Below are 11619 nucleotides of genomic sequence, written 5' to 3'. Positions count from 1 at the left end.
CTTCCCGTCATACAGTACACTCTCTGAGGTCACGGCATAGTGCGGCATTCTGGGACTTGTAGTCTCCATTGGACCCCCTTCTAAATGCCTAGATTTGTTAGGGCAATAGGGAGGGTGATACAGCAAGCTCCTGAGTGGCTCCTCTCACCCTCCTTCTTGTGAGTACCCAGCCCGCCAAGGAGCCCAGCTGCCAGGAGACAAGCCTGTCACCAGCCTCCAAATCCCCATGAATCATCCCAGCATACAAAGTTCATCCGTGGGTCATGACTCACCTTCCTCTGTCTAAGCTGCTTAGGCTCTAGAGCAGCGGTTCTCAACCTGTGGGTCGCGACCCCTTTGGGGGTCGAACGACCCTTTCACAGGGGTCGCCTAAGACCATCGGAAAACAAAAAGATATTTACATTACGATTCATAACAGTAGCAAAATTACAGTTATAGAGTAGCAACGAAAATAATTTTATGGTTGGGGGTCACCACAACATGAGGAACTGTATTAAGGGGTCACAGCATTAGGAAGGTTGAGAACCGCTGCTCTAGAGGGACCCAGTAATCAAGGAGCTCAGGAATACCTTCAAGGAAGAAAGAAGGAATCTCATGCCATTTACCAGTATTTCCCCAAAACTCCTCTGAGCCACAGAGCCTTCCGCCTCTTTCCTCTGTTAGCAATTTTTTCTCCCTCCCCTCTGCACCCTCTTTCCTGACTTCCTCTCCTCACCACTGATCCATTTGTCAACTCCCCCTACCCTCTTCTGCCATCCTTCTGCTACTGCCCTCTTTTTTCTCAGCTTCTTGAAATGACTGTGAAGAAATTCTCTCCCAGTGACTCCCTCAGATAATTCCACGCCACCTGCCTGATGCTTGGGATTCTTTACAGCAGTAGAGACACAGGAAGAGAATCTGATGCGCAGAACTGGAAGACCGTGAAGATGGTAAGGACCAGAAGGCTCTGTGAGGAACAAGACTTAAGAGCAGAAGTCTTGCCACCTGCTCCGGGGTGAGGTCAGGAAGGACACTGGACAATGACTGAAAACTTTGGGGAGGAGGCAAGTGCATGTGAAAAGAACTAAATAGAAACCTGTCCTTCTCCCTAGGGGCCACAGGGAGATCAGCCCTCCTTGTCCTCTACAGGGAATAATAACATCAGTCACAAGGTCATGCTATATTGTGTCCACTGAGGCTCTTCAAGCGAGCCCATCCATGGAACCAGAAACCCCTGGGGTCTAAACATAAGCCTCTGGGGTGGCATAGCTGTGATTGCCCTCTTTGCTGCCCTGTGACTCACTGGGGCTCCTTAGCTCAAGCAGAGCTCTGGAAGCTTATTTTTTCCATGCCCTTGAATGAATGGTACAGCCTCCTTGGCTACTCCTTAGGGATTCCTTCAATCTCAATCTAAAATAGCCTTAGGGAAATGTCCCACCCTACCCCACGCCTGTCTGTCCCATTTTCTCCATCAGTTCCAGGAACCTGGACAGCGATAGGCATGAAGGGTCTGCTCTCACTGGCTGGCACTGTGACTTCTCAGGTCCTGTAGGAGAGGCAAGGCAGGGTCCCGGAGTTCCAGGGCTGCATGGGGACTCAGGGTATTACCTTCAGCTGCCCACAGCTTGGCCCAGGTTGCCTTCTGCCAAGTGAAGAATGTCTTCCCAGGACACTAGTACCACTGGCTTTTAACTATAATATCAGGATAATTAAGCTTTTCTGTGAGCACAGTTTGATGCTGATGCAGCTGCCTGGAGCCCTGGCATTTATTGAGCGCAAAGTAATAATTTATTGTCCTTTGTACGCTCAAAAGCCATCTTCATTATCGGCCCAGGACGGAGCTGCCACAAGGGCACGCGGGCCTCACCAGCTGCCTCACTCGCGGACGTCTTCCCAGGTCACCCTTGGCGCCCTCAGGTACCAGGATGGGGTGGGGAGTGGTAGGGAGGAGTTTGCTCTCTCATGGAGAGTCAGGTTAGAACCCCACCTCCTTGGCAGGCTCCTAATGGGGAAGAGGGTGACAGGCTTGGCTGGGCGTGGGCAGCGCGGAAAGGCGGGGGCCGTGTGCCCACATTAACTGGGCAGTGCTTCCCCTGAGCTGGCGGCGGCGCGGGTGCCTGTGATCCCGCCGCTGGGTCTTCTGCGCCTTTGCTTGAGACTTTACGGTAAGCCTCTCCTCCCGCGCCCCCGCCCCCAGCCCCGCGCGGCGATCCCGGGCGCCGACGCCAGGCGCTGGCCGTGGTGCTGATTCTGTCAGGCGCTGGAGGCGGCGGCGGCGGCGGCCCCGCTCCCTTGCCCCAGCCGGACCCTGCTCTGTCCCCCGCGCTCACGCCCCGCTAAGCCCCCCGCCCTCCCGCCGCGGCCCCGACCCGGGGCGCGGCTGCAACCAACACTATGCGCCCGGAAGCCCTGCTGCTCCTGCCCTCGCTGCTGGCACTCCTGGCTCACGGTAAGGGACCCCGGCATCCGGCGGCAGGACGGGGGCGAGGGCGGGGTCCCGGGAATGGGAAGGGAGGGATCGTCCCGGCGCCCAGCTCCGTGCATCTGGCTGCTCAGCCCAGGCACCGCGCTCCGCCGGCTGCGCTGCCCCCGCGCCGGCTGAGCCGGGTGGGGCGCGGGCTCCGCGGGCGGGAAGCTGCCGAGGCTCCCGCCATTCGCGCCCGGCCAAGACCTCGCCTTTAATCATCTCTCCGGATCTAATGGGATTTCTCTGCTGCAATTCATCATGCCACCCCCTCCCCTCACACACTCGCGCGCTCACCCGCGCGCTACCTCGCCACACTCCAGGAGCCTTAGGAGAGCTCCGGGGCGCGTGCTGGGGGAGAGGCCACAGGGCGGTGAGCCTGGAACGTCCTGCTGGCGGCCAGGGGTCCCATCTTCCCTGCTGCCTGCCAAACTTCTCGCGACTTTGCCTCCCGTTCCGAGGCTTCTGTCGTCCTCACTGCGGAGGGACGGGCCGGATGGTGGCGGCTGGCCCTGGAGTTGGGACGTCGCTCACCTTCCTCGGTCTTGGCGCTGCCACGCGGGAGTCAGAACCTAGAGTACAATTCCAAGGGGAAAGTCGGAGGGCCTGGGGTCCCGTATTCGGCTTCTCCCACTGTCCTGGGCTGCTGCAGTTGAGGTCCTGGAATAAAGATTTTGTCCTCCCCGAAGTCCTTTTCTCACACACACACACACACACACACACACACACACACACACACACACACACACACTGCACACACCCAGGGCTCTTCCTCCAGGCCAGCCGTCCTACTCGGCTCCCTCCCATCCTATGACCGCAGACTCGTCGCGGGAAGACCTACACCTCACCCTGGGGTCCCATCCCTGCTTGCAGTCCAGTCTCCAACTTCATCCGTCCCCGGTCGAGGGAAGCTTGGCCATGGAGTTGGCAACAAGCGAGTGTTGGGGAGAGGATGGGGGATTCTGTGCCTTTGGGAAGAAAGGTTTCAGAGTCTCCACGGGACCTGCTGCCTCTGCTCAAACAAGCGCTTATCAAAGCTACCTACGCCCAGGTCATTCTTCCACTGCAGCTGCTTGGCTGGTGGGGTGGTCGGGACCTTGCTTGAAGTTGAGACCCGCAGCCCTACGAAGTATTGTTTGTAGCACCTGATGTGGAGAGGGGAGAATGTAGAAGCTTCAAAACCTCCTTGCTCAATCTTTCCAAGCTGCGTTGGAGGTCAGAGGAGAGGGGCCAGGGCCAGACTGGGCCCCTGGACGGCAGTTTTCTTCGCTCTACATCCCCAAGGACACAAAAGCCCCACTCTGATCCTCTGGTCCCCGTCAAATTCGGCCCGGTGTCCTCACTCCTTTGGCTGCCTTGGCAGGGTCCTTACTTGATGCTTGGAACTCAGAACCGTGTGCTCAAGTCGAGGGGGGAGAGGGGAGCCCCGTAAACCCCACCCTGCCCAGGGCAGGGAGTGGAGGAGAAGAAGCTGTCTGAGGATATCCCTGAGAGTTCAGGACTTGTCTTCGGGTCTCGCTACGACCTTGTGCTGGACAGCTCCCCTGGGGCAAAGGGCCTGTGTGTGCCCCCTGGGGTGTAGTCTGAAGCCTTGTGTATGGGTCTGAGTGTGAATGTACTCAGAGCCCAGTGTGTCTGGAGTAGCAGGTCCAAGCGTGTCTGTGCTTCAGGAGGTCTGGCTGTTGGGTAAGGGCTCAGCAGTGAGTGGGTGTGAAGAGTGTGTAACGCTGCAAGTGTGCAGTGCAGCCTCTGCCAGAGAGCTCCCTGCAGGGCCGGGGTGAGACTGCAGGTCTCCAGGAGGATGGCTGGTGTGGCTTGTGTGGCCAGGGAGCCCTGCTTGGGGTGAGGGTATGAGTGTCCACTCTGTGGCTGAGGGTCTGTGTGTCCCCCAGCCAGTGTCCCTCCCTGACCCACTTCAACCTCTCCAAGGCCCATGGGGCCACCCGAGCAAGGGGTATGTGAGGTAGGGGTCCTAGGGATCCGTCTTCTGGGGAAAATCTTTATTTTCACTCCTTAAAAGAGAAGAAGCAGCAGACCTGCAGTGCCAGGCCTGAGGAGAAAGAGTTTGGACCTGAGCTGGCCCTGGGGCACTCCTCCCTTTCAGTGGGCTGAAGGTCCCAATCATTGAGCTACTGAGTCATCTCATTGGGAGGCAATGCATTCAGCCATCTTAGGGATCCTGGGGGCTTCAGCCAAGAGAAGGAGGACCTGGAGCAGTAAAAGCCTTGGAGTGTGAGGCTTTGCAGCCCAGGCAGTGCATTTTTCAGACCTCATGGCCTCCAAAGAGACGGGGGTCCTCAGAGCTTTGCTCACACATAGGCCAAGGGATGCAGGCCACAGGATGCAGCCAAAAGCAGGAAGGAGGTAGAGGCTGAGGGAGCAAGGAGAGATTGCACTGAGCCTGGCTCAACCCTATAGGCTCAGTCCCCTATTTCCACCCCAAACTGCCGGGTGGATTTCTCCTAGGCATGAGGGGTGCTGTGGGCCACCGGTCACATTCCCAACCTGTGGCCAGTGCCCAGATGATCCTGCTACAATTGGGGAGGAAAACAGTGTGCCAGGGCCTGCTGTGTCAGCTTAATGATTTTTAATGAGCAATTACCTTTAGTCATTCTCTTAATTTCTAAATATCAATAAAGTTAATTAAACTCTGCATGTATGAATGTGGCCTGGGGAGATTGTGAAAGTGGAAGTGGCAGAGAGTGGAGTTCGGTTGGGTCTTCAGAGGCAGAGGGTACCTCCATGGCTGTGCGACCTTAAACCTGATGCTGTTCCTCTCTGAACTCGGAGTATGTGGTGAAAAGAGGGAGAGAGGGGATGGCAAGTAGGGGTTGCTCACTCTGCCAAGAACTGGGGAGGGGGGGGGTCTGAAATACAAAGCCTGGAGGAGTCAGGAGAGGAGGAGGAAGGCTTGCTTCCAGGAACCCCAGTGCCACAAGGGTTAACAAACCAGGGCTGCCTTAACTGAAATTGCTGCTTCCTGTAGATTCTGTGCTAGGTGCTGCGTTCTAATAGTACATTCCTGAGTCTGGGGACTGCAGCCAAAGCTGACACCAGGCCTTGCTCCCTGTACCCCAGCCTGGCACTTCGGGGTCAGGAATTGGGTGCTGGGGACAAGGCCCTATGGGAACCAATCTAGAGTCCATTCAGAGACCCAGAGGTTGACATGGTGGACAGGAGGCTCCCCTGTACTTCTGAGGAGACTGGAGGACCTAGAAACTGCCGTGGACTAAAGAGGAATTGTGGGTTGGATTTTTGCCCCTCATGGGCTTAACTCATCAGGTTTGGCAGGCCCTGGCGGCTGTCCCAGCTTCCTCAGCAGGGTGGCAGCTTAAAATGCCTTGGGGACACCATGGGGAGCTAATGGGGATCGAGGAGACAGAGGGGCCCGGCTTAATTAGAAACTGGGCTTAATTAGAGCTTCCGTACCCCTCCCACCATGGCTGCCTGAATGGTGTGGGGGGGGGGCGTATCAGAAAGCTTGTTTCCTTAGATCCTCCCTCCACCCAGCCCTAGGTGCCAGTACCAGTCTCCTCCCACCTTCCTTGTTCCCACTGCTCCGAGCTCCTTCAGGCCCCATTTGGCATATTGGGCTCAGCTCAGGGATGCTCTGCCCTCACCTGAGCTATCAGAACTGGGTACCCCACCCCCAAAACAAGAAAAGGGGTGTGGAAAAGGGCCTATAGGTAGGGGTTACTTTAGTGAAGGAAACTCTCAGCCTAGATGGTTAAGACCCCAGGCTCTCTGTGTGTGGCTGCAGGCATGCCTCTGCCCTCTCTGAATCTCTACTTTCTAGAACGTTCAACGTAAGTTTGCACCAAGCTGGTGGTTGCCAAGCCTGGGACCACATCGGGGCCTCCAAGGGGCTGTCAATTCATGCATATTTCTGGGTCCTCAGCTTCCCCTCCCGGAGGAAGAGCCAGGATCTGTGTGTAAGAGGCTGTGGGGAAGGAGGATGGAAAGAAATGCTGCCAGCCCTAGTCCGCAGCTGGCGGGTAGGGAGCAGGCACTAGGTGGTCTCCAAGTTCTCTTCCAGGCTAATTCCAGCAGGAAGCCAACTCACACAGCCAGGCCAATGAGTTCCCCAAACTAGCCATGCTCTCAACAGCTCTGGGCTCTTGCCATTCCTTTTGTCTGAAATTTTTTTCTCTTGGGCCAACCTGCCTCACTCCACCTCATGCTTCAGTTGGCACTTCAGGCAATTCTTCAGCACATACAAGTATTTATGAGGCATCTACTGTATGGTTTCTCAAAGAAGCCTCACCTGACCTCCAGCCTGGGTCAGGGGACTTTTCTGTGCTCCCACCGTCCTCCGGCTTCCCTCATGAAGGTACCCATCTTGTATCATGAGCGCCTGATTGCTTGATGCTCCTCTTTAGGAACAAGACTGAACTCAGAATGGAGGCCACAAGTCTGTTTTGCTCACCCCCTCTATCTTGGGGCAGCTCCACAATTCCTATTTGGAGAAAGTTGAGGGTCAGATGCCTGTTTAGAAAGGAGAAGTGGGTGCATGACAGCTGAGACTGCGTCTTGAAGCTGAGTTTGCGTAGCAAGCACACTATTTTTACATAGATTGTGTGTTAGAATTTTTTTTCCCCTTTTCCTAACGGTTGGCCAATTATCCCAACTGTAAATTATAGCCTTTACTTAGTTTTTTCCTTCTACAAATTAAGCTGTCACACTGTCAGCCTGAAGTAGCTTGGGGGTAGGGTGCTGATGGCCATTCTGAGAGGGCTAAAACCTCTCTCCAGCCACTTCTTACTGCTACCACTGCTCGTGGCCTCAGTGGCACAAAGCCTAGCACATGGCGGACATTAAATTCATGTTGAATAAACTCACGAGAGTGGCAGAGTTAAGCCTGGAGCCCAGGCTTCTTGACTCCCTCCCCTAACACCTACCCACCACCTCTGCTGGCTGAGATGGGTGCCCGGTATGAGCTTAAGGACTAAGGTAAGTGGGAGGCAACCCTATGCCATCTGGCTTCATAGCCCCCTCATCTATCTCAGCTTCACACACCCTCACAGAGCTTGGAAGCAGCTCTGAGCCTGGCATGCTCTTGAATGGAAAGGTAGGGGTAGAGGGCTCATCCAGGACCACAAATCATGGCCATGAACCTTTCACATCTCCCAAAGAGCAGTCCCTGGGGTACATCCATCATTAATTTCACAAACATGTATTGAGGTGTGAAGCATGGCCCAGAACCCTCAGGAGCCAAGCCTCCTACATGCTTTTTCTATTTAATACAAGAGACTAGTTGTCCCCACTTTACAGATGGGAAAACTGAGTTTCAAAGAGATTAAGTCAGTTATCCTGGGCTTCACAGCTGATAAGCTATAAAGCTGCTCCAAAGTGCCTGTGCATTTTGCAAAACCAGGCTATAGCTAGCACTGTGTCCACTCCGCCAGTTTGAGGCAAAGGCCTCAGTTGAGGCAGATGGGAACCCAGGGGTGTATCACTATGTCCCTGCATATCACTATCTTAATAATAACAATAATAATACTAACAATAATAACAAACATTTATTAGGCAGCAACTATATGTCAAGCACTGTACTAAGTGCTTTATATACATTAGCTCATTTAGTCCTCATATCATCTCTGTGAGATAGAAGCTATTATCTGCATTTTATAGGCCAATTCAAGTCCATGTTGTCAGACAGACCCAAGATATAAATGGCCCCTAAACTTTCTTCTAACACATTTCTGGTGATGACAGTGGCTTATTTTTCCTGATATCTACTCTGTCCTTACTGCTGTAGATTAGGAACATTTTTATCTTGCTCAGTCCTTAGTGGCAAAGAAAGAAAACATCCTTTTTGACACTTGGAGACCAGGGTAGAGCTTAGAACTGGGAGTCAGGTGAACCTTGAAATCTTGGCCCAGAGGTGAGTGATGTGGGTGACTCATTCTCCCACCCTTTGGGGGCCATGGTGACTGAGAGGCCCAGTCACTCCAGCCTTGACATCCTGGGCTGCCCCACCCTAGCCCCTCAGCCTCGCTGAGGCCCAGCCCCCAGGTGGGAAGGCCCAAGCTTGCCTGAAGCTCAGCTCCTGGGCAGGGCTGATGCCAAGCCTGTCCTAGCTTCCCTTCATCTACCTACCTGCGCCCAACTGCCAGCCCTGGGTTGGGAGGGTCGATCGATGCTGAAGCTGCCGGCAGTGTTGTTGGCCATTGATTGTTGAGATTTCTCGTCGGGCTCTGGAGCAAACAAACCTGCCGCTTCTCCAACAACAATTGGGTCTTGGGCTGCAGAGTCTGCAGCCTTGCTGGCAGGCAGGCTGGTGGGAAGGGGCGGGGGTGGGAAGTCCTGGCTGGGCCCTGCAGGGACAAGGGGCTCTACCAGATGCAAAGAAACTGTGTGGGTGTGGGAAGCGGGGGCAACAGAGAGACTGGGTGAGAATGCTAGGGGGAACCCTAGACCCTGTGCATGCCTTACACGTCTATCATTTTCGCTCAGCCATTTTTCCATACCTAGAACGCTTATCCTGGGTCCTTCCATTTATTTCAGTTCTCCCACACCTGCTTTTCCTGATCATCCAGCCCAGAGGGCTCTCTCTGTCCTCTGAACACTAAATATCTCTCATCAGGAACTTAACCTGTCCATCCTTTTTCCACCCACCCATTCTCCATTCTATTCAGCACCTATCAGGTGCTTTGATAGGCAGGAATACAACATAATCCCTGCCCTTTAGGGACTCAGTTTAGAGGGAGAGCTGCCTTCTTAATAAGCTCAGCTGTGACTGCCTCCCCAACTAGATCAGGAACCCTCTGATTTTAATTAAGTGAGATTCAAATAAGATGCCAACAGCACCTACATGATCCAACGCCTCGCCTTCATAAGAACAAGAGATCTCTCATTGTTCAAGGAACTGCTCTGGGCCTCAGTTTCTCATCTGTAGCAAGAGGGCTCAACTTTTGGGTCTTTGAGGGCCCAGCCAGGGCATCCTGAGTTCCTTCCATCACAGCTCTGCTGGGTCTAGATGTCCCCCTAACACCCCAACAAGGCAGAGCAGGTGCAGGGCCCCTCCTGCCACCAAACCGCATGTGCTGCAGAATCCAAGCAGTGGCCTCTCCCTTCCCCCAACGCAGTCCCCAGGGGGCCAGCCGGAATCCTGTACCCTGGCATCAACCTCTGCATCTCCCCCAGTCTCCAAAGGCTCCTCTCTCTACCCTCAGTCCCTCTCTTCCAGCTGGTCATTAGGCTAGGAGGGCAGAACTGTGAAAATGCCTGAAACACAGATCACGCCCCCTCCCCACAGATGCTCATTTGCATGCTGTTTTACACCCCCCCCCTTTGCATGCTGGCTCCTTATTAAAGGCACAGAAGCAGACCCTGCCCCTCCCCACTCCCAGCCAGATCCCTCCTCCCCTCCATAGCTTTTTCCTTCCTCCCTCCCAGCCCAGCAGCTGAGCACCAGCTCCTTTGTCCCCCAAGCAGCCACCTGCTAAATGTCTGGCCTGGGTCCCACCCGCCAGCAGGTGCCTAGGGAGTTCCAGAGCCCGGGAGGGGGGATATTGGGCAGTGTGGAAAGCCAAGTTGTGCCTCAGGGAGGAGGGCGCAGCCCCAAAGGAATAACATAACTAGAAGAGCGCTGGTCAGGGAGCTGGGCCCCCAGGGTTTAAAACCAATAGTGGCTCTTGCTGGCTGGGTGACCTTGGGCAAGTTGTGTCACCTTCCTGTGCATCACTTTCCTAGGGAATTCAGAGTACCTGTCCCACCTCTTTCACAGAACAGCATCAGGATCAAAAGAAATCAGAGGGGGTGGTGACAGGAAAGAAACTGGAAACCCTGCTTGCGGGGAGGGCCTTCCAATAGCCAGAACTGTCCAGCACCAGGAGGGGCTGATTTCCAGGTAGCCACTGGAGGGGCTGAATCAGAAGCCAGAGGAGTCAGGGCTGGACGGTTGAGGCAGAGCGGGGAGTGACTGCCAGCCGATCCAGGTCTGACCAAGAAGGTGAGACTAGCAGTGCAGAGGGATGAAGGTTGGGTTTCAGGATGCTTCTAAGGGCCTCCACCCTGGCTTGCTGCTCTGATGGACATTGTCTTAGACATGATTTATATCTAGCAAGGGGATGTGCTGGTGATTTGAAACATCTGGTCTGGCAGCTGGCAGGCCCCCTCCTGTTATGAAGCCTTGTTTTCTGGCTGGTCAGAAGAAATGGAGGAGATGGAGGAGTCACTTTCTTTTGAAGATAGAAGAGCCCCTGGCATCTCTAGGCAAAAGCGTGAAGGTGGGAACCAAACAAGGCAAGCACAAGAGAGAGGTCATTTGTGCGTTTGCTTATCTAGCCTCCCTCTTCTGCCTCCCCCCACTGCTCACTAAGTTTTTGCCCATCTCCTGGCAGAGCCCTACCCCTGCTCTATCGGGTCCAGCCACCTTCCTCCCATGCCCCCCTCCCCTTCTCTGCCTGCCAACCCAGGCTAGGGAAAGGCCTGCTGCTCAGGTTGGGGTGGTGCTCCCGAGGCCCAAGCCACCTGAGTGGTGCCCTGAGTCTAGTCCCTGGTGTACCTGTATCCCTGATGCTGCCTCTGGTAGCCCATCCCTGGTCCTTCCCTGCCTTGGGCCTCAGCAGATGAGTCTGGAGGTAGGAGGACTTAGCCCTCTCGACTCAAGGTGTCCACACACCCAGACTGGCAGGGTCTGACTGGCAGGGTCCTTGGAGGTCAAAGGAAGGTTAGGGTAAAAGGAAGACTGAGGGGTGGGGGTGTGCAGCCGGGCCCATCTGGTGTTCCTAGGGGTCTGAGGGAGAAATCCAGATGGACTAGTAGCCATGTCTGTGCACATCTCTGCCTGGTTTGTCTATCTCTTCCTGGGTGTCTGTGACTATATGTCCCCGCATATCTGTGCCCATCTGTCTGCATCCTGGGACTGTGGCCCTTGGTGTAGGCACAGCAGGCCCCAGCTCAGGCAGGTCCCTCACCTCCTCAAAACCCCCTCCACTCTGTTCCTCCCCACTCTTGGGCTTCACTGACCCCTCAAGGAGAATCATAGCCAGAACTGCTGTTGCTATTTTTAGCAGCTCTGCACCCCTCCCCTCCCCCACTCAGGCTTGCTGGGGAAGTGGGGTGGACAGGCAGAGCCTGGGGAGCATCACAGGCTGGGGTGCTGGGCAGGTAAGGCCCTTTTCCCTCAGTCCCACAAGGCTATGGTGATGAGGGGAGCCTGGGATCATCTA

The 11619-nt window shown here is 55.0% G+C and overlaps 1 protein-coding gene across 4 annotated transcripts in view; it reads left to right on the top strand.

Moving 5' to 3' along the window:
• Positions 1–2070: 2070 nt before the first annotated feature.
• Positions 2071–11619, top strand: part of SEZ6 (seizure related 6 homolog) — a 43051-nt gene continuing 33502 nt past the window's right edge. For 3 of the 4 annotated variants that reach the window (XM_019647080.1, XM_019647084.1, XM_019647082.1), the window contains exon 1: positions 2181–2428. In XM_019647080.1, the coding sequence (XP_019502625.1) occupies positions 2374–2428 (55 nt within the window). In that variant the 5' untranslated portion in view covers positions 2181–2373. Of the gene's footprint in view, positions 2145–2180; positions 2429–11619 lie in introns of those variants that run through there. The other variant, XM_019647081.1, reaches the window with a different exon arrangement.

This window comes from Hipposideros armiger, unplaced genomic scaffold (genome assembly GCF_001890085.2).
Source record: "Hipposideros armiger isolate ML-2016 unplaced genomic scaffold, ASM189008v1 scaffold_108, whole genome shotgun sequence".
NCBI classification, from domain to species: Eukaryota; Metazoa; Chordata; class Mammalia; order Chiroptera; family Hipposideridae; genus Hipposideros; species Hipposideros armiger.
Note: the sequence above shows the minus strand (reverse complement) of the source record. Positions and strands in the feature narration are given on the sequence as shown.